This window comes from Morone saxatilis, unplaced genomic scaffold, assembly GCF_004916995.1.
Source record: "Morone saxatilis isolate NCDOM2014 unplaced genomic scaffold, NCSU_SB_2.0 Contig17, whole genome shotgun sequence".
NCBI classification, from domain to species: Eukaryota; Metazoa; Chordata; class Actinopteri; family Moronidae; genus Morone; species Morone saxatilis.
Genome location: NW_023339729.1, coordinates 20,895,860 through 20,919,607, shown reverse-complemented (window position 1 = coordinate 20,919,607; position 23,748 = coordinate 20,895,860). Strand labels below are relative to the sequence as shown.

General features: G+C 41.2%; 1 protein-coding gene across 1 annotated transcript in view; it reads left to right on the top strand.

Annotated features, from left to right (window-relative positions):
• The window catches only part of lrba (LPS responsive beige-like anchor protein), a gene marked incomplete at its 5' end in the record, with an annotated part of 190,396 nt that overhangs the window by 43,622 nt on the left and 123,026 nt on the right, over positions 1-23,748 (top strand). The window contains 12 exon segments of the mRNA XM_035660012.1: positions 6,047-7,465; positions 7,574-7,761; positions 8,364-8,517; positions 9,358-9,538; positions 11,231-11,364; positions 11,969-12,076; positions 12,207-12,348; positions 12,737-13,088; positions 19,316-19,485; positions 21,260-21,344; positions 21,623-21,756; positions 22,513-22,574. Of these exon segments, the coding sequence (XP_035515905.1) occupies positions 6,047-7,465; positions 7,574-7,761; positions 8,364-8,517; positions 9,358-9,538; positions 11,231-11,364; positions 11,969-12,076; positions 12,207-12,348; positions 12,737-13,088; positions 19,316-19,485; positions 21,260-21,344; positions 21,623-21,756; positions 22,513-22,574 (3,129 nt within the window).

The following is a 23,748-nucleotide window of genomic DNA, read 5'->3' as shown; positions in this document are numbered from 1 at the left end:
ACACACACACACACTCACATCTTGCTTCAGTATTGTCAGCCTAAACATTCACCACATGACTGTAACCGTAACCCTCCTACCCAGTTTGATCCCAGCCAAACGGACAGAAGTATTCAGTCAAAGCCATCAGCTCTGTCACCCATATGTTTAGTTTGAATCTGACATAATGCAGTTCATCAAATTAGAAATTAGAGAGCATTATCGTCTGACCCTCTAACTCGCAGCGCAGGCTAGCATAGTAATTGAACCTTGCCTCTCAGTGCCCATCAGATTAAGCTATGGAAGCCGTGCAGTGATTATAATTTAAAAGCTAGTTGCAGTATAAACCAATGGGAATGAGTCCACCAGCCCTTCCACTCTTTATTTATGTATAGAGTCTCTTTCTTTCACGTTGCACAGATAAAAATAAACTTCTGGCACTTCTTATTTCCAAAAGTTGAATTCAAAATACTGCTTTAGAAATTCACTGTTGATATCATATTACGCCACTCTATTCCAAAGCAGTGAAGTAATTGAGGTTGGTGTCAGATTGTGGTCTGGGGGGTTTTTAAGCCTGGCAGATTGAAGGTTGAGTTAAAGAAGTGCTTGTGATATGAGATGCTTCACTGTAGCGTGGAGATGCTGTGAGTGTTGGCGTCCAGTAGGGGGCACAGACAGACTGCATGGGAGATGATCAATATGAAGGTAATAGTTAGCAGGATTGTGTGTGTGTGTGTTTCTTCCCATCTCTGAACACTGTAGAACTGACCTGCAGTGAAAATAAAACGTATAAATTAAGGTAAATAAGGAAATTTAACACATTGGCAGTCAAGGACAGTGATGTAAGACAAAGATGAGGGCAGACTGTGTGTGTACAAAAGCAGAGGTCTGCATACTGTACTCTATTGTTCTGTCATTACGTCACAATTAAAATATTCCAAAACATTTTTATTATCCCTACTTTACTACACATCTGGTCTTTAATATAACAATTCCATTGCAGCGTAATATTTCTGTTGGACAGAAAAAAATACATTGTAAATAATATTAGTGTAAATATAATAATATTCAAAGATTACGATGTACCTTTTTATGTAGGATTTAATTTGCTCCTAAGCTTTTGTTTTGGTCATATCTGGTCTTATACCTGCAGTGTGTCGGGGTCTCACTTTGCATCGTAGCAAAGTGTCTAGTTTGGTGTTGTGTGCAGAAATTGTTTATTGTTCTTTGTACACGACAGCCTGTAATTGCCTTTTTTTTTCCCTATAATTGCACAAGATTAATGCTGTTTTGTCTGGACTGCAGTTACAATGCCCAGCACTCGTCTAACAACAGAATTTCGCACATACTGTGTGTGTGTGAATAAACCAATGCACTTGTAAGATCTGAGCTATACACACACACACACACGCCCCTACACACACACACACACACACCTTCACACACAGTGCAAGGACCCCGTCTGTGACTCGGATAGTTGCAGTGGATGCTAGCCACCAAGATACATGCATCTGCTATAAAAAAGCTAAAGAAACTCAATTGCAATTTTATTGTCCCGTTTGATAGATTTCCTGCCACCTTTGTAGCACCAAAGCTGTTTGTCACTGTTGCTCTCTCCTCCCACTGCTGCAGGGCTGTGTGTGCGCGCATGATTGTGTGTGTGTGCGTGCACATGTGTGTCTGTGTTTGTGTGAATGTGAGTTACTAGGCACATTTTCTTTTTGCCTTCCTTTTCTCTTGGGCTCTAGGAAGCCCTTCTCTGCGAGCCCATTGAATATTCATCGAAACCGTGCAAGAACAATCAGAGAAACAAGGCCTCATAAATACAACCAGCCCACTGGGAGCCTCTTGATAAGTGCATATATGCATTCACAAATACACATTTGCACACTTCTCCTCTACATAGACTTTATGCTTTAGGTTGCTTTGTGTCAGCCATGGTAAGGTTGTCAGTTTGGCACATATAAAGATAATATGCCTTATGATGAATGCATGTTTTCCTCTATGCTAGTAGAGTATTAATGCATTATTGCGTTTTGCATCTCTTTATTTTTCCCCCCTGCATTAAAGGTACATATTTTGTTATGTAGTTGAAAAGAAAAAAAAAAAGTTTCCCAGTATAAATATAGAATTTTTGAGTTTCCCCATTTCTGTCCAGAGTTCAGGCCCGTTGCTCATATTATTGGCTCTACAAAACTCAGTGACACCTGCCAGAAACTCATGATCGAGAAGAATGAGCAACTATACTTGTCATACATGAAGTTTCGATTTGTTTTTCAGTCAACAGAATGACCATATAGACCCTATTTTGTATCTTTTTTTTAGTTTTTATACAATCATACCAACCTTTTTGTAAAATGTGCATTTTATCCTTGCTGGGAATGGTATAAAGGCATTTTGATTAGGTCCATTTCCTTTGTCCAACTTCAAAGTGAGCTCAAGCAGCTCTTGATGAATTGAGATGGTGTGTGTGTGTGTGTACGTGTATATCCTTCTATGTCAGTCAGTCATTAGGAAGTATGTGTATCTGCATATGCATCTCTGTGAATAGACAGATGTTCCTGCAGGTGGGCACGCTGACACAACAGCCCTCCCACCCTCAGCTCACACACCCACCCAAGGTGCCCCTCGTCCATCTCTGCACACAAATCAGTTTGAGAACAAGGAGATCTCCAAAAGGGAAAGATTGGGGCGTGAAGGTCCCTCTGTCCTTCAGACTCCCACTGTCAGCTAACTTCATTATACCTGTCAGGCGTTTTACCACAAAGATAAATATGAACATAAATGAGCCAACAGATCCTTAACTTCTGAACATCATTGTATTACCAGCTCATAATCTGTATTATATTTTGCCAAGCACATTTTGAAGAATTAAGTTTTAATGTAACTAATCGTCTTTTTTTCAGTTTATGGTGAAATGCAGAGTAGTTTGTCCATGTAGCTTTTGCCCTTTGGGGTTATTGAGACATTACACATACAGGAGTCAAGCTGCAGTTCTTGGCAAAGGGTTTCAGATAGATTAATTGACAAGTAGACAAAGGAAGAAGAAAGCCAATTCTAGACAATAGCCATGCATCAGGTGTTGTCTATACTATCCAGTAAGACACCGATCACCAGTAAAAGTATCCGTGTGTTTGATCTTTTTGATCTTATCTTGTAATTCTCAAATTAACATCAAAATCAAGTAAAATGTATAATAATCAGCTGATGGGAACCTTGTGAATTTTACTGTTTAGCTTAAAACTATTTTAGTGTACAGTAGCCTGAAGGATCCTTGTGCAACCTTGTCTTCCTACGGCTGTGATAGAAATTGCAGATAAAGACTGTATACATATTACTGGATCAGATGGGCATGAGAAAACTAAGAAGAAAAAATGTTTTTACAAGTAGTGAGAAAGGAAGATGTTGTGAACAAGAATGAAACCACACAGCCAGCACAGCAGTAGCAGATGACATTGATTTCGGAGGAGGAATTGCATTTAGCTAATCGGATTAGAGCCATGCTGCCCTCCCCATTTCCCCTTTGTTTTGTGGTTGGTCTCTATCTATTTATCTAAATGGGGACTCCCAGGCTCCTACTGTGGGGGTCTCTCAAGATCAGCGCTTCACCACCCTGACCTTAACAGTTTGCGGTGTGGCGCCTCTGCTTACTCCAGATCAGTTATACAGCATAGGAGGACAATGGAAGTACCAGGTTTTTCTATTGATTTAGGTTGTTTTGGAAACGTGATCGCAGGAGTGCTGGAAAAGAGGAGATATTTTATTTTTTCATTTTTGTACGCATTTAATTTTTCAAAACTATTGTGGGAAGTGAAACTATTGAAATGTCTTTGTTTATGATAGTGTGTCCCCTTCCAAAGCATTTCAAGTCTTGATCTGGCCGTGCTGCGTCCAGTTAATACCATGTTACCTGTCACGTTAGAAAAGCCCACCATGTTTTTGTACATTACCATAACATTTTTCCATACCCCACTGAGGCCAGGCCGAGTCATGGAGTAGAATGAAATTAGATTAGATCAGCGCTGATGTCTCAGCCACCCAAGGCAGTTTCTATATATTGTAGCAAGGCTAAACGCTCTTTTAAAAACCACAGAGACATATACTACCTCTGTCTAATGGTAACTGGATCTGTTACTGAGCCCCATTTAAGGCCTACATACATCATCTTAATGTACAGACTGAATCCTGAATCTATGACGTTATGTTTCGGCACTGCTCTCCTGCATAATTTCCATAGGAGTGCACTCTGAATGCAGCCTTTTAATTGCTAAAAATGCTAAATGTCAAATTAAGCTCAAAGTAATGGGGTAGAAGGTCTTGCTGTGTGATCACTGGGAAAGAGGGAGGAAGAGAGAAAGAGACAGACTACTGGCGCATTTAGAACAGGCTGTGCACTCAGAAAACAGCTATGGATTACCAATCACTGCTTCCCACTACAGAAGATTAATGAGCACCCGTGTAGCAGGCTAATTTAGAACAATAACGCCTAATTAATTACAAATAATCAGGTTCTTTCTCTTCCTTTCCTTTCTTCCACTCTCAATGACTCACTTTCTTTCTCTTCCTGCTTTGCAATTTCTTATATATTTTTTTTTCTTCCTTTTGATCTCTGGCTTTCTCATTTTCTTTCTTCTGTTTCTTTCTTTCTCTCTCTCCTTCTGTCCAAATAGCCTCAGGTGAAAAAGCAGAAAAGTGGGTCTAGTTTCATCCCCCCTCCACCACCAACCCATCTTTGACTTTCTGTCCTCTAAGCCCAGTGATTAATGCAGGGTCTTAAATTAGGCGTGGGAGGATTTGCCGATGCTGGACACGCACTCAGCACAGCTAGCAGACACACACTAATAGTATCTACTGCTAATCTATGTCTGCTTACATGGATGGGCTCTTCCTCAAATGCCACTGCAGACCATTGTCCTTATAGACTAGCAGTCTAGTCTACCCATATCAGATCTAAGAAGACTGATGGAGGTTAATAGGCTGTGGGCAGCTGCACATAAGAACGAGGAAAAGTTAAAAAAATGGCAGTTAACCACAAATGGTCCCTGTGGGTAGATGTAGTAATAAGCTCACAACTAAAGAGCATTTTGAGAATATTTTGCATCCACGATGTAATGTTTCCAGATCCAACAGGATGTTGGGGCACAATGGGATACATGGTGAGATAATTAAATGGCTGAAAGTGTAAACCAGTGGATATCAGTTAAAATGACATGAGCAAATGTGTGATGGCATTGGTTATAATTTTATTAGTACTACGAAAAGTGTTTTGTTTAACAGGTGTATGACCCTTTTCAGTAATGTGTGTAACATTTAAGAGGATCTATTGTCAGTAATTTTATGTTAATTATCATATAATTACCTGAAAATATGAACTGTGTTTTCGTTACTTTAGAATGAGCTAGTCCCATTTACAGACGCAGCGGGTGCTTTCCGTCGAGGACACTGTGTTCGTACAGTAGCCCGGAACAGACAATCCAAACACTGGCTCTAGATAGGGTCGTTCACATCTTGTGTTTCGCGGCCACTGTAGTTTCTCCCTCACGCTTAAAAAGGGAATGGGTTGTAGTCTGCAACTACACCGCTAAATGCAACAAAATTCTATTCATTGTGATGTTTAAATGTCCTATCAATAAAACATTTCTTTTGATTTTTATGTAGTTTTGGCTATAGTTCCAATCAGTAGTAACAAAATTATAGTCACCAAGTCAGTTGGCCGAAATCTGGGAACATAGCTTTAAAAAACCTTTTTGTTGCACTCATTTTCAGTTTTACCTCCAAATAAAGTAGTATAAATAATCTGGAAGCTGTCTTGTTTACAACTTGTTTCATATTCTGACTACTAGTTTCTTGCACTGTAGCAATGTCACTGTGTTCTCTGATCTAAGCCATTACTTCAGTGAGTAAAACGTCATAATCGATTAAAATGATGGCTAAACTACCATAGTTTGCCTCTAGTTGTAAGAACTTGGAAATATCCTTTGATTAAAATGATAGACCAATTAGGTAGATTGGTGATAAGACCAGAAGCATTTCATACATTTCAAAATATACTCTGTTGTTTTTGCAGGTAACGTTTGAGCAGCACAAAGAGAATCTGTCCCGTATGTTCCAGCAGTACCAGCGTCAGGAGTCTGCAGGCTCTCAGAGCAGAATCCGAACCATCTCTGGTGTCAGCCAAAGCTCGGAGACCATGGAAAGCGTAAATGGGCCAACTGCAGAGGAGACGGCACCTTCTACTGTCATTGAACTCACCGTGGACGAGCTGTCCCAGAAGTCCCCTGGCTCAGCATCTAGCTCAACTGTCACCTCCAGTCCACTGGAGGCTACTGATGAAAGGGGACCCGCATCCATCACTGTGTCCAACATCCTGGCTAGGGCTGAAGAAGAAGAGCAGAAGTTGGTTCAGCAGTCTTCCAAAGATGTCTTAGATGATGGAAAAGAGACTGAAGCCACTGTGACACAAAAAACCAGTGAAGAGGATCAGAGCAAAGAGACCAACAAGCAGGAACCAGTTACGGAGACTTCTGCTGACAAGAGCACTGAAAATCTACAAACATCACTGAGTGACCAGCCAACAGATGACAAGAAAGCAATGGAAGTGATTAGAGACTCTGCTACAGCATCTCCGAGTGATGATAGAAAAACACATGTAACAGATGATGAAAAATCTGAGGGTAACAAAGGTAAATCATCAAGCTCCATGGCGGAAGACTCTTTGAATGAAGCAGATGCAGAACTGCCAGTGGTTTCAGAACAAGAAGGCAAGACTGACCAAACGTCCCCTGAGGCTGCGGCCTGTCTGGATAACAGTGTGCTGGGGGGAGCCTCCGTCTTCAATGAAGACCTGGTTGACGCGTCGTCCGTGAGTGACCAGATCAACCCTAGTGATGGTGATGATAGCCAAGAGGAGTCCTCTTATGCCTCTGCTGCCGCCAGCGAGGAAGGGGAGGTAGAGAAAAAGGAAGATAAACATGAAGATGTTGAAGGTAAGAAAAATGATGAGATGAAGACGGATGAAGAAAAAGATGAGGAGCAGGAGGTTGGAGTACAAGAAAAAACCGAAGAGAGTGAAACTGAAGAGAAACAGGTGTCTGGTTCAGAGAGTCAGACTCCACCGGCTGAAACACCTGAACAAAGTGTCCCAGAACCACCCAAAGAAGAAGTTAAAGATGAACAGTCTTCCTCCACAATTGAAACCGCTACTGCAGACCAGCAGGCCTCAGATACCACACCGCCCCCTGCAGTCCAAGAGGATCAAACCGTATCAGACCCCTCCTCGCCTAGCCAGCCTTCAGAGACCACCGGCACCACAGAAGAGGAAACCCTGTCGAATTCCGCAGACAGCAGCACCACCGCCTCCAACTCTGGCACCCAGAAGAGTGCAGAGTCTGTCAACAAGACCAAAGAGATCAAAATTGCCAGACTGGATGTGTCCAATGTGGCCTTAGACACAGAGAGACTTGAATTGAAGGAGACCTCAACAACAGTACGCATCTTTTTTTTCTTTTTCTGTTTTTTTCTTTTGATATGTTCTACAGAATTGATAATTTCTCAGTCCTGTGTCCTTATCTTAAAACTAATTATCTCTCTGTAGGAAACAAGCCAAGGCCAGCCAGCAGCAGCAGCAGCAGGAGCTTCTTCCGGTCAGCAGAGAGAGGGCAGCACTTCGGCCCCTCGTTCAACCATGTTTCGTATCCCAGAGTTCCGTTGGTCCCACATGCACCAACGCCTCCTCACTGACCTGCTCTTCTCTATTGAGACAGATGTCCAGATGTGGAGGAGGTAGGGTAACAATCTGCTGACTCTGACTTTACTGATGCTTTAGCTAACAATCATTTTGTTAATTGACTAATGGAATAAAGATTTATTGGCTTTTCATTCCTCTGAGGAGCAGACAGAGGATTTCATCTCATAAGCTTTCTCCTAATCAAGTGCAGCATGTCTGGAAGAGTCCTTCATAAGTCTTTGTTTTGTTACTGGGAAGATTTTACTTCACATTTTTGCTTGTAAAATGCAGTGTATGTTTCTGTGTATACAGGAGGTACTTCACATTATAGACTAGACTATAGATTTTCTCTTTGCATATTTAAGTAAAGGGCAAAAAAGATTACCGGCAAGCTATATTTGTACTAGCTACAATGCCATGAAGTAGTACTTCAGATTAAAATAAAGTTTAAAAGTCTCTATGGGTGCTTTGAAATACATTCCCCATTAAGGACGCTTGATGACGCATAGGAAATGTTTCTGTAAAGAAAGGACATGTAATATATGTTATATCCTTGAATGTTAGCAGTTACCAGTAACTAGATAGAACAATGAGCAGCCTGATCTGTGTTATTCGGCTTTGTGTTTTGTTAATCAAAGATCTCTTTTTGTCCTCTCAGTCATTCCACAAAGACAATTTTGGACTTTGTGAACAGCAGTGAGAACGTCGTGTTTGTCCACAACAGCATACACCTCATCTCCCAGGTGGTGGACAACCTCATCATGGCTTGTGGAGGCATTTTACCTCTGCTCTCTGCTGCTACCTCTTCCTCTGTGAGTCTTGTGTGTGTGTGTGTGTGTGTGTATGTGTGTGAGAGAAAGAGAAAGACATTTTATGTGTGTGTACTTAACTGTGGCTGTATATATAGTTGATTGCTCCAATCACAGGAAGTTATCCATCCACATTGACCTTTCCCAATCACATTAGACTACAGTTAGCTGCCTCCTAACATTGTTAGTTTGTTTTTGTGTTGTCTGATCTCAGTGACTGTGGCTCTCTTTCATGATTCTGTGTCACTTTAGTGGCCTGTCTAAGAAACAGGTTGATGTTCAATTCCATTATAATCCAGTTACATCCAGTTGTGTGTGTGTGTGTGGTCTGTAACCAAATTTAAAGCTGGATGTAACAAAATGCTCTGCTATTAAGATGTTTTGTCAGTATAGTATATACATACATTTGTAGATGCATTTTTTGTGCAAATTTTTTTTTAGAAATATTTTTTGTTTTTCCCGCTTAAATGTTTATTGGCAGATTATTTTCCACAATAACTAACAGTAACAAAAACAATCATTAAGGAAATAATGCAGTCATTTGGAATTTTTCAGAAACCTTTCTTATATGGAAAGTAATTGTAAATGTTTTGAATGTAACGGCTATTTAGGAGTAGGAGTTACTAAAGGTCAAGAATGATTTTTTTTTAACACTTAAAACTTACTTATGTTAAAATAAAGGTACTCTTTATATGTATTTTTTATTATTTATACCAAGTAAAAACTCTTCTTGTAGTTTTTATATGATGAGGATGAACAGTTAATTTCCCCCCCCAAAAAAAGGTTTTACTTTTACTATTACTTGTGTAATTACTGTGTAAATCCTCCTCTCTGTGCTACCAGCATGAGCTGGAGAACATCGAACCATCCCAAGGCTTGACAGTGGAGGCTTCAGTCACCTTCTTACAGCGCCTGGTCAACCTTGTGGATGTTCTCATCTTCGCCAGCTCCCTCAACTTCACGGAGATAGAAGCTGAGAAAAACATGTCATCAGGAGGCATCCTCCGACAGTGCCTTCGCCTTGGTACGTATGCTTTCCCGTATCCCTTGGACTATGACTTTTTATTTTATTATTTATAGAACAACTCATTTGAATTGAATTTGAATTGAATATGAATGGAATGCATTCTTATCTTATCTCATTTCTTGAACCCTGCAATGCAATTTGTTTTGTTTAGTTCTCTTTCTACTCATCTGCGTCCCCTCTCTGAATTTGTATCTCTTCTTTCCAAGCCCTCTGTCCTCCCCTGTTCATCGATCCAACCCATATCAGCCGGCAGTATTAGCCTCAGTCATGGCTCCCTGTAGCCTTTTCGACCCTCCTTTCTGTATTCTCTTTCTTTTCTGCCGTCTTCCTCTCCATCTCCAGCCGCTGCTCTCATTCCCTCGCCTCTTTCACTCTGCTCGTATCAGCTCTCTCTTATCTTGTTATTATAACCCCACTCCATGGCAACACTCTAAAATGGCTGCTATCATGATATAGTGAGTTCTACATAATGGCCTTGGCTGTACTGTACTGCAGCGTAGCCCGAGGCCTTTTTCTGCCTTCTGTTCCAGGCTATTACAGTTTCCTCTGACAGCATCAAAAGCCAAGCCATGCTCTAGCTGAATAAAATATATTGAAATTCTTACATTATTCATTTTATGTAGTGCACCTTTTCAGAAAACACTGATCAACACAGTACACACACACACACACTCAGCATGGAAGTGGTGCAATACTTTCTACACAGATTTAAATAATTTCTTCATGCTTTGTTCCATATGTGTAATGGTGCATATCAAGGTATCAGTTTTTGCTTTTAGATACTCATTACAGTGAAGGTCACAAACAAAAAGGCTATCAAAATGGAAACTTGTTACACAAAGAGCACTCCTCCTCTCAGATATAAACTGCGTTTGTTGGTGTTGGGGTATTACAGGAAAGCGATGCCACCCTACTACAGGTCCAGTTTTAGAAAGCAGCCGTTATGAAATGAATATTTGATGAGGTATGCGCTCCCCATTGCTGGCACCTAATCTGATTTTGGAAGACTGTAACAAGGTTTTAGCATCTCCACCCCTCCCTCCCCCTCTCTTTTTATAAATGGTCGTATGAAAGAGTAGTCCTAATGGAAAAAGCGAGCCCATTTCCAGACGGAATAATTCCCTCCTTCGTAATCTAAATGGCTCAGAGTTAGCATTTGTCAGTTGTCAAGTACAGAGCAGTGGGGGTTGGGAGAGTCTTCAACAGAGGAGCTGCACATTAGATTACAAATGGTAAGTGTGCCAGTTTTGAACCCACCTAAACTTGTCGGACCACAAGATTGTTTTGCGACAAAAGACGTATTTTGCTGCCTACTCAGCAAGTGCACACCCTAGCAGTGTCATTTGTTATGGGAGCTGCACACAGTGGATGTGATTCAAGAGCACACCCTTGCACTGTGACCTTGGGAGGAGAGGTGGAGCAGGGAAGAGTGAACGATGCTGCCAGAGTTGGCCAGAGCACTGACCTTGTCGTGGCCCCACTTTTTCTCCTTTTGTTTTTGTCTCTCTCAGCTCCTGTTGTGGTCTTCTTAGTTTATGAGCTAGATTTTCACTAAGATTTTTCTGTTTTTTTCTTCATTTGTGTTTGTAGCCACCTCTATCTAGGGACTTATAAATATAAACATATTTCTCTAAAAATGACTTTATTTATATGATGTCACATAATATTTCTTTCCCCGTCCCTCCCCAGTGTGTGCTATGGCAGTGAGAAACTGTCTGGAGTGTCAGCAGGTTCAATTCAAGCATAACACAGAAGGCTCAGCCCGCAGCTATACAGCCATGCCCAACACTATGCCTGGAACTTCCAAGTCTTCAGCCGCGCAGGCAAGTAACCCAAATCATCTACTCCCTAAATTATTTTGCACAATTTTTACACTTCCTCCGCTGTTTTTAAATTTGTTTACAATTGTACATTGTAAATCGCAGTAATCCACTCTCAGGCTTGTACTGGTTGAGTTTGACACTTGAAAACAGCTTCCTTTGCCCTTTTCCCGTACTCAATAGTAAACCAGAAGGAGCTTTGTCCTTTGTCCTGCTCACCATCAACAACAACCAAGCGTTATTGCATTAGCTCATATCTTATTATATTACCACACAGGTTGCTATTTGTGACACTGGACAAGGCCTTTTCCCATTGCCCCTTTGATTTGATACAGTGGCTTCCAGTAAAGTCATGTTGTTCTTCCCTGAACTGGGTGTTAAAGCTCATTTATAATGCAGTGGCTCCATAGAAAAGCCATTATGTTAAGGACATGATCCCAGGAGGGATAGCTTCCCTAAGCTGTGAAACCTAACCCTACTCCATGAAGTACACAGAGATTAATAAACATTCCAATTGATGTAAAAGTGCATGTACTGCTTGCACTTCACTTGGAGACAAAAATACATTTCAAATTGTAATGGTTTGAATTTTATTCCTGTTCCTTAGAGCCCTGTGGATGCAGTGACAGGTGGACTGTCTTCAGTCAGAGACTGGGACCGGCTTCTTCAGGACATGGACATTAACCGCCTCAGGGCCGTCGTCTTCAGAGATATTGTGAGTTGTACAGTTGTTCAAACCCATTTATGTAACATACAGGCATAACACCCATGAAATTACTCCATTAAACATTGATTTCTGAAGAAGACACTCGCACAGGTCGTTTAGTGTATGTTGTTTGTTTCAGGAGGACAGTAAGCAGGCTCAGTTTCTGGCTCTCGCTGTTGTCTACTTCATCTCAGTCCTCATGGTGTCTAAGTACCGCGACATCCTGGAGCCCCACAATGACAAGAAACACCCTCAACGATCGCAGTCTGCCAGGAGCACAGGTATACAGCTGCTCCAAAGAAAGAAATCATCTGAAATATTTATCTGCATAGCAAGATAAAACTGCAATTTGTAATGCAGTCTTTTTTTAAAACCCTGTCTAGAGTACAGCCTCTTGTCTTAATGTCACACCAGGTTACCTTCTTAAATTAATCATTTGAATAATTTTTAGAGGCTGTCGACTCTATACAGTATTGCTCTAGACAGTATTTAATCTACAACAATAAAGAGGAAACTTGAGAATGAATTTAGTGCAGCAGGATTTAGTTTTGTCTTGTTATTATTTTCTGTTGTGGATACCCCAATTTCAAGGTTGGGAACCACTATAATCAATCTCTCATACGGTGTGGCATTACTTCACACATTTCTTCATTATTTGTCTTTTCTTAGATAGCGGTGCCATTTCTGGCGGGCTAGAAGTGGAGAATGGTGTCTCTCTCCGGCGGTATGATTCTGGCATCGGCGATGACCATACCTCAACCGCTGCAAGTGAGGCAGATCTGTCATCCTCTGGCATGACTCACGGTCCAGACGCCATCTCAGAGGCCTTGTCTACACTGTCATCAGAGGTCAGACCTTCTCTGCCCACTGATTCAAAGGGCAAGAATGTGAAGGATATCCTGCGCAGCCTAGTGAGCTCCCAAGCTGATGATATCATGGTGGATCCAAATCTGCTGCCACCAGCATTTCTAGGTGTGGGCGATGTGGCCAGAGAATCATCACAGTTCCGCTCATTTGATAGGTGAGGGGTCAGGTTCAGACATTGCTCGATATACACTACTATATACTACCATGCTGTTTATAAAGAATTGTATTTTCTGCTGTGGGGGAAAAAAAAATCTGGACTAAAATTCCTCTATAGTTGACATGGGTGCAGACCTGACAGCTTCATCAGTTTCTCAGGAGCCCATATGGTGTATATACACTTGATTCTCAAGCTTCACAGTTGACAGTTTCATACCATTTATCCCAACATATAACATAACATATCTGCAGGGGACTTTTGAAAGTCAGACCTTGAAGACATCTCCCCCTTGGTATCCTCAGAGGAGGCTTGGTGGATCTTGAAAAACATTCTGTAACAGAAACCCTTTTGAACTGCGGAATCTTAGTCTTTGAGTCTTTTCCCCCTTACTCCCATTGTTCTTTTAGCTGTTGATGTAGGTCCTCATACTAAGAAAACCGCCTTACAAAGAACCTGTCTTAAGGAAAACAGGAGTCATGTCTGGGATGAAGAGACAGAGCAACAAAGCTGGCAGGAAACGGTTACTTCTCACAGTGTCACTGATATTTAACGACTTTCTTTTTATCTTTCTACTGCTCGTCTCTCCCTGTCTAACATTCAAGACCGTTTCCCCCTTTTTCTGGCATAAAAGCTAAAGCTATAATTTGCATTACCCCTGGAGGTGCAGGGGTGAATAGTCAGGAGTGAGGCTTCAAACGCGGAGCCGGGTACTGAAGCCACAGACGGGCCCAGGTGAGAGAGGATGGTCACCGGTCTGGTTTGCATTTGGAGCGTCGATTCTGAGACAGGCGTTCACAAGCGGCAGAGGGGGGAGAGGGTGGTAGAGACTGAGAGAGATGGGAGAAGGGAGAAGGGGGAGAAAGAAGTCTCCATGGGGGTGATGTCAAGTCAAGGTTCTCATGTACTGAAGAAAACATTTCTCTGTTTCTCTCTGTCAACGCACCAACCGACACCACACATCACACAACACACACACACACACACACACACACACACACACAGGCTGCCTACCCCCAACTGTGGGAATTCCACGGCATCTCTGTGATCGCGTGTCTTTATCTGAGGAATGCTTTGTCAGGTCTCAGGGCGCTCCTCATATCAGGGGGATTAGACTGGCTCCTGTCCGCTGAGCACACTCAGTAGGAAGAGAAGGACGTCAGGAGAGCTGGAGAACATAGACTAACAGCTTGCTCTCTGCCTGTGGGAGCCTCTTCATGCAAGGTATATAGCACAGGCACAGACGGCAGACTTTACCCTAGCTGCTTTTTAAGAGGAAATAAAAGCCACACTGAGGGTGTTAACACATTAACACATTGTAGGATTGTAACTAAAAATGTTTTATTAGTTTAAAGCATAAGGCTGGCAATAACCTATATTTTTATTGTTAACAAATCCCATTAAAAAAACATCAAAACCATTAGTCCATTTTTTTCAAAATGGGCACTGTAGCTTTGAGAAATGTCATTCAAATAGGAGTAAATAGTGCATTTTTAGGAAATATTGTCAGCTGCAAATTAAAAGATATTTAGTGCTGTATTTACAGCAGCATGACAGTGTTAGTATAATTAATTTGAAATAAAATAAACTGCCCATGTTCATGGTAATAAAGGAACATGTCACCTAGCATAAAGATGTGGCTCATTGATGTGTGTTTTAGGAAATATTGTATGTTTTAATAGTTTTTTGACTATTGCAATGATGGAGGTATTTGGCGCAGAGAAATAAGCAATATCAGGCTTTGGATGCACAAATAATATTTATTAGTAGGCTAATTCATTGTTGGTTTTGGTCTTTCTGTGGGATTTGTTGGCAACAAAATATATTTATTTTCAATTAATCCGTCAATTAGTCCATGTCACAACGTAGTGAAAATCCATATTACCCAGAGCCCACAGTGACATCTTAAGTCCAAAACCCAAAGTAGTACCATTACATTGATATAAAACAGAAAATCAGCAAATCTTCATATTTGAGATTAACTTGTTCAGCACTTAACACATGCACATACATATGCACACCTTTCTTCTACCCAGATTCCTCCATTTTCCTCCATTCTAAAACCTCACTGTTGGGGTGCCAGATTATTTTAGATGTCCTTTGCTCAAGATTACCCTAATATCAATATAATTCACTGGCTTTACTCCTATGTGTATCCTCTCTTATCTCCTTACTAAGTCTTCCTACCACGCATGTAGACATGTTCTATGTTTATCATCTTGTTTTAATGACTCCATCACTGGTCAGCATCTCCCACTAACCAGTAAGCCTCCCAGTGACACCAGTACAAGCCAGAGCTGACATTCTACACTGACATCTTCTGCCAAAACATGGCAACTTTCCACTTACCCAGAGGGCTGGATTTATGAGACCAACGTATAAAAGAAGCTGGGATCTCCCAGATAAAAACTGCGGGTTGGTCAGGGGGTGAAGTATCCCTACTGATTTATTTACTAGTGGAGACCTGCTGGATTTCTCCCATCCATTTCTCAGCCATGCCCCTGTTATGACAGCCAGTCTGCAAATATTTGCTGACACTAACCAGAACTAAACAGTGTCATTGTACAAGCCAGTGATTTAGTCTGCATGGTTGAGCAGAATGTGTGTGTGTGTGTGTGTTAGACATTGGGATATACATGGTGCAGTTGTTTGCATTCCTAGCAGCAGACTCAACATGCATGTGAGAGTTGATGTACAGATGAGTTTTGTTGATGTTGAAGTGTTGTTAATGTACTTTTTTAGGGTAAACGTGTCGGACACAAACATAACTGAAAGAGTGACGGCCATTTTTTCCCCCCTTTAAATTTTTACATCACACTTTAAAAGTTCTGTGAGTGCAAACAGGGATTCACCCAAGTTCACCTTCTGTGATGCACCTGAAACAAACTTACTAGTGACCCTGCATCAATTAACTTGTAAACTAATCAGCTCTTTTGTAACCTGCTCTTGTTTACTATAAAAATCAAGCATTGTATGCATTTATGCTACAAGCTGACAACAGATTTTATATGTTGAGTCCTGTTTGATGTATCAGTATTTGATAGGAAGGGGTGTGAGAAAATGCAATAGATACAATATTGATCATTCTTTTGGCAATAATCTCTCAACAATTATTATTAAAAGGTTGTGAAAAATATCAACCATTGCAGAAAAAAGTACAATAATATCATAATAGTACATTTTAATATGGCAATACATTCTCAACTGTAAACCAAATAATTATCAATGAATTAAAGCATATACAGTAAAAATATTTTAAACTTGACTTAAGAAAAATATGGCTTAAAGCACATTTGAAATGCAGCCTATAAAACAGTGTTCAACTACTTTGCCAATATTTGCCCTGCTGATACAGCGGATTATTTTGTGTATTCGTACTCTGTACTGCATTTCCAAAGCATATCCTTCAAAAAAAATATTTATTAACAAGCAACACAAGATAAGAACCCACAGAATTCACATAAAGACAACATGCCTCCCTAGGTTACAAGATAAGGGCTGCACTACAGTGCCGACAGTATATGCATATACAAATACATACAACTGCACATTCATATGTACATATAAACATACATATCCACACATTTCATAAGGTATATAATCAACAAAATACGACTTTTTTGCCACTTAAATATCAACATTTCCCGCCTTTGCTCCATTTTCTGGCTGCCTCTTGTTCTAAATAAATAACATCCAACCAATGCATATACATACATACCTCATGCATGTATACTGATGTAGAGTGCAATATCCTTGTGCACACATACATACACACATAAAATCCCATCGAAATTCTGCTATTCCCATACTTTGTAGGCCCTTAGGTCCCATTTGTGCCACTCATTAATCACCGATGTCATCAAGGGAATGTGCCTCCTACACCAGCCATCATCATCCAATCACAGCCTTAGAAACTGTCAGATGCCATGGTCTTTATTAGAGTTGATTTGAAAGTAGTGTTTACATGCAAATGTGTCAGCTTGTATGGTCAATAAATAACATTTAAAACATTCACATGCACAGGGTGGCATGAAATGAGGGTGAAAGGGGAGATGAAAGCTCTGCTAGGGTGTACACTCCCCTCTCACATGAGCTGGCTCTTAGGTTAACACTCCAGAGAAGGGTATTTTTACACACACACGCACAGCACTGACACTTCCTTATTCATTCTTGCACTTGTTTTACCTAAAATAGCAGAGATTACTGGAATCAGAGTGTTTACTGCACTTATCCATTGTAGGTTAAAGTCTTTAAATAATTCAGCCTCAGCCCAGCATACACACACACCCACACACCCACTGCCCTGGGCTCCTGTTTGCGGGTTGAGTGGGGCCGCTGACGGCTGATTAATCGACTGGGGCGGCCCACTCATGGTAACTGTGGCTAATGACCTGCTGAATAATTCACTGGGCCTTTGCTGGGGAACAGATGGAAGGCCAAACACATATACGGACATGTTCACTGGCTGACTCTTACACACTTGTGCACTCATGCATTTATTTGTACACTCATATGCATATATTCAAATATTTGTGGACACGCACACACTGCCAGCCTCCGCACACCGGGGGTCCTCTGTCTCCCTGTCTCTCTCTCCCCTGCTGTTGACACCTGGGGTGCTTCACGTCCGCGCCGCCCTTGTTCCCTGATACCACCGTCCAGCCCACTCACTATCACAACAGAAGAAAAGTTACCAGAAACTTTTATCTCCACCCTTCCTGACTATCAATACTGATTTCATTCTTTTCTATCACCACAGTTTTTATGCATCGCTCTGGACCTTCTCAGTATGTGTTTGTTTTTTAAACACAACTGTCAAGTATGCAGCTCTGTTACTCTCAAATCATAGATCACTCTAAGCAAAGGTCAGCTGTCAGGGTTTAACATTCACAGTAACTTTTAATAGACCTGATCAGCTGTCTTAAATCCACCAAGAACAGCCTTTGATACTGCAGCCAGGTATCTGTCTGCACCACAGGAAGCCAGACCCAACTATCCTTGTATGTGCGCATGAAAGCATGCATATGCACCGATTCCGGGAATGTGCAGGAATGTATGTTTGCTCCTTTGTCTGTATGCTCCTGTTATTTTCTTTCCATATTCAAATGTTGTGCATTTGACATATGCTTGCATATCTTGGGTAAGCCTGCATTGGTTTGTGTTTCTGAGAGGGAGCAGTAGCCAGTGATTAGACCCTGCTTCCCCTGTGTCAGCACTGATAAGCAGGGCCAGGCTCTCTTTGATATGGCCAGTGGTCTGTCAGAGCCCTTGTCTAAACTGACAGCTTATCTGCATGCTGCTCTCCTCCCATCTGCTGTTCGCCGGATGGGAATTGAACTCCACTCAGTCGTACCACATCAGTACGAGAAACACTTCCTGGTACTTCACAGGGGGGACATATAAAGAAGCAGCATTATCATTGCATAGATAGCCGTGTTTAGAAATGTAAGCTAGCTGTCAGTGATCAGGATTGCTTGGATAAAAAAAAAGATGTAATTTTCGCAACAGTGAATGTTAAACTTAACCTAAGCCTGTACTAGGGCTGGATATCAAATTTTAATAGGTTTTGAATACCAGTGTATATGTGTGTAGTGTATTAAATACACACTCCACCACTAAAAGTTGGAATATATTTTCTTATCTGAAACCAGGAAACTTGTTTAGACAGTATTTTATTTTGGTAAACTTGTTGTACAACTGCTCGCATTTGTATATTTTGTTAAAAGAAAAAAAGGATTTTGTTAGGTGTTCCTCAAAGAAAAGTATTAGGAAAAAAAATATTTTTGGTATGTATACCATAATGCAGGTATCATATTAGCAAACAATGCTAGCCTAACTATGTGCTGCATTTTAGGACTGCTTTAATTACACAAAAATTTTGAAAAAGTGGAACACACCAAAAGTGGGCTTTTGTACAGAAATATAGCATGCACTAGGCACATACAGTACATGCTGTAATGCCAAAAGTATCAACAAGCAAAATTAAAGTAAAAATAAGAAATGTAGTATTATTCAGGTTAACAACTGTTGCAGGTTTGTGGCAAGATGAATGTGACAGTTTTAAAATATTTTGAGTCAATAAAAGTTTATGTAATTAGTCTTCCAGTCTAATGGATCGATGGCAAAGTATGTCTGAGGCTTGTTGTGAACTGGCACCGTCAGCATTTTCTTACAATAGTTCTTTCAAGTTGACAATTAAATTAATCATTTATCTCTTCTCTCTACAGAAGTGTCATCGTCGCACCCAAGAAAGCGGGCATGGCACCCTCTCCAGGCACTTCCACTCCTGTCCCAGCAGCCACTGCTGCATCCGTGTCTGGCGGGACATCGATCGACAGTGTCGCCGTAGTATCTTCTGGCGAAGCCGCCGAGAGCACCACTGCAGAGCCTGCAGCTAGTGAGTGTATACACACACACACACACACACACACACACCACACACACACACACACACACACACACACACACACACACACACACACACAAAGGGCAGATAAGTCACATCCTGGATGAACCTGCTATGACACAGTCAATATTTATTATGAGATTTTGCCCCTGTGTGGATCTGGCAGAATATTGCTGTGTTTGTACAACGTAATCCAGTTAACAGGACAGCATCAAGCATTAGAGTTACACTAACTCTGCTGAAGCAGCTATATATAAAAATTACAGTACAATTTTCTAAATAAAACTGTACATCCATACAAAAAAAAGTGAAATAATGATTACTGGTGTAAATATAAATGCAAAAATAAAAAATAAATAAAAAGCACTTTAATATTAAAATTACACTGATTTCTGATGCAAATATTAATTCAGGTAAATTAATAAAATAACATTAGAGTTTGCCTTTTATTTTATTTTTTTATTTGTTTATGAGCACACCAGCTCTCTTCACTTCATGCAGCAGTGACAGGAAATTATGATGTTTTTTTGTCACCTTTCTGCATGTGTGAGTGTGTGCAAGTGTATTGTTTTTTCATTGAAGAGTCTGTGTTTGTGTTTAAGAGAGGAAGTGACATGAGAATACTGTAAACCCAGGTTGGGAGAGTGTGTGTCTGTATGTGTTGCATGTGAATAACGATAACTGTTAAAGCTGTATGCATAAGGTGCTTTGTGTCGGTGAGCGGTGTTGAGTAAATATGCTTTGTGAGCGTGTGTGTGTGTGTGTGTTTTAGTAGGGCAGTGGGAGGACTAATGGAGACGTTCATTTACTCCTCTTTGTTTGAAGGAGCTACTTCAGCTTGAGAGGGATACTCTCACCAGGCCCACATGGCGCTGCTTAACACCTTACATGCACATACACACATGCACACACATGCACACACATTCCAGCCCACATTACACTGTCTGTCATTCCTTAAGAGTTATCCCTGCTTGGAGACTGTCCTGGCTGGAAAAACAAGCTCGCTGAAACACCAGAGGAATCCCCCTCCTCCATATTCAGCTGGGCATTAGCTTATTTATGAGCCACAGTGAAGTGAATTTACTGCCAGATCAATCAAACATGGACTTTGTACCTTGTGCGCCTCTGTCTCCAGAATGAAGTCGTAAAGCACCTTTTAGTTGTATAATGAAACAGTCACAAAAACAGCCCAGAGGGGTAAATTGGTATGTAATGACTTAATGAGTAAAAACAATTTGGAAAAACAGTTAGCTTTTTTTCACATTCATCTCACATTCACACAGGTGTAACACTGAAAATATTACTTATTTATAACACATACCTAATGCATGTGTTTGATATATGGCTGAAATATTAAGAAATGCCATCCAGAAATGATCAATCTGTTTAAAGTATTACTGCAGCTGACAGTGAAGCGTTACTAGCCTTTCAGTGCACAATTTAGAGGTTTCCATCATAAAAACCTCTGAATTGTAAATTGATAAGGAAGACATATTGTGCTCGGAGTACATCATCCACTATCTAACCATAAAATTATACTTGTACCCCCACTTGCCCTATTTGACCATAAATCCCTCTATTCAATACATTTGAATGAAGACCATTGTATTATTTCATAAGAGGCATGTTTCCACACAGGTTTATGGTGCTACCCTGGTTGTATAATGTATTGCTGTGTGTGTGTGTGTGTGTGTGTGTGTGTGTAGCGTCTTATTCTTGTCCAGCATCCAGACTAATAACAGAGTTCTTTGGTTTCTCCCTGCAGCAGGCGGCCAGGTTCCAGCCAGCGCTGGCCTGCCATCTGTCCCCCCACTCTCCCCTGTGACCCAGAACACAGCCCCCAATATGAGGTGATTCATCTTCTTTTCTCTTTCTCTCACATACACACATGCACGCACACACACAAGCACATACACCATCAGCTTTTTTTATGCACATAAGCATACACAGTCAGTTATTAATTTGTAGCCACTGATTGTTGCTTTGTCCTAATTTCTAGGGTTTTTTCACTTTGCATTAAAAAAGTAGATTTTACTGATGATGTTATATTTTGAAAATGGGAATTTTCTTAATTTGTTTTGCAGTCGCATGCCAATTTTATTTTACTGTTTGTGTGTTTGGATTACAGTATCTCAGAGCGTCTGGAGCATGCTCTGGAGAAGGCAGCTCCTCTGCTGAGAGAGATCTTTGTGGACTTTGCCCCCTTCCTCTCTCGGACCCTGCTGGGCAGCCACGGACAAGAGCTCCTTATTGAAGGCACGAGTGAGTACAACATAAAAGCGACTCGTTACAGATGCAATCCTCACAGACCTAGAGAATGATGCATCTTTTAACTGTTGTCCTCATTTAAATGCAATAACATCTTCAGGCTGTTGTTAATCTAATAGTGTGATGATTGTGCATTGAGCCAAAAGCTGCTAGTTGTGCTGACGGTTTCTAGGGGGCCAGGTCAGAGGCCAGGCCACTAATAGCAGTGTTTGGGATGTCTGCTGCCACCAAACAAAATGGAAAGTTGATTGATAGCTGCAGGGGGGCCTGAAGACAAGGCAGGGGGAGGTGTGTGTGTGTATGTGTGTGTGCGTGTGTGGGTGTGTTAAAGCATGCATGTGTGTTTGTCTGCATGTGTGATGTGTCTCTGTGTCATATGAAGAGCAACTGAAAGACCAAAGGCTACTCTGCCTCCTTCCGTCTGTGCAGCAGACTCTGGACACTCTAGTGGCCTCCTGCCCCCTAAAAGCCCCAAGCTCGCCATTAGGGATCAATGGGACATATGCTGGCCAAGTCAGGCCTGTAATACAAGGTCCAAATATGTATTAGTTTACAGTAACATCATGTCGGCTCATTAGGCCCATCAATACTATCTGGTCCCTTACAGATGGTACAAGGTTAAGTAATCTTTTGTCTATTTGTGTGTGTGTGTGTGTGTGTGTGGTGCCATGAATGTGGTTCCACTAGTGCTGAGTAGGGTTTATGAAATAAAACGCAGTAAAAATAATTGTTTTACTCCCTTTCTTTCAGGCCTGGTGTGCATGAAGTCCAGCAGCTCGGTGGTGGAGCTCGTCATGCTTCTGTGTTCTCAGGCAAGTCTGGCATCTATATCTGTACTTACCCCTGTCCTTCGCTTTTCTACCGATGTGATTTATCAGGCTCACCTTGAGTGCAGTAAATCCACAGCCCAGAGTGGACAGTGAGCCATCCAACGCCTTATCTTTCCTCCACACTACCTTGTCTACCTTTCCACATTCACCCCGTCCCCGAATGAGGGCAGAGAAACCGGAGAGAAGGCATCTCTGGCTGCAAATATTGGTTTGAGGGTCAAGGGTGGCCGACCTGTCCACGTCACCTTTGACCCGAGCACCGGCCCTTGTGGCCTGGCCAAACTGATGAGGAGGGATAATGTAGATTTGATGGTGCTTTGCATTGATTATCCCTCTCTTCTCTGTTGTCTTGTGGGTGTTTTGTTGCCAAGTTTATTTAGCTGCTGCCAGATTCATGAATACTAATTCAGGGATCATAAGCAGGCGTGGGCAGATCAATGATCAGGGATGTCAATAGATCACTCCAGGATGGCTGATAAGCAATAAGAAACACAAAGCTACCGAAGGCTGTTCAGTTACTGCGTGTGGACCAAAACACAGTACAGCATGCATTTTACATTTAGGTTATATATTTACATATACAAATGCATCTCATATGAACAGTGTATTTATTCCCTGTACAAGCACTCATTTTCATTGTGTAACGCACACACAAACAGTTGCCCTCATATACACACATCCAGTGACAAGGACAACAGATAATAACTCCCCTCTGGCCCTGTTTGTTTGCGCCTTTACCATTTAAAACACCTCATGAAAAAACAAAGCTATCTAATAATACAAAAACAAATCTGATTAATGACACCTCTCTCACCACTGCACTCGGCTTTTTTTTATCAGTTTTATTTTCTAAAGAAATAGCGCCTGTCATCTGGCTTTCTTTCTTCCCCTTTTAACCCCTACCCTGTTTGGTTCCCATTATTCACTTCGCTTCTTCTCTAAAAAGGTAATACAGTCAGATTACACATCTGTTTGGATGTCAGTGGCCATGCATAGATTTGTGCTAGTGGGACACATGGAGGGAATGTGAGCCCTATAATGTCCAGAGACGAAGGAATAGCAGGAGTGAAAGCTAGATAGAAAACCAAAGAGAGAAGAATGACAGGCTCTAATGCACCTATTTGTCATATCTGTCAGGGTGTTGTTTAATGCTAAT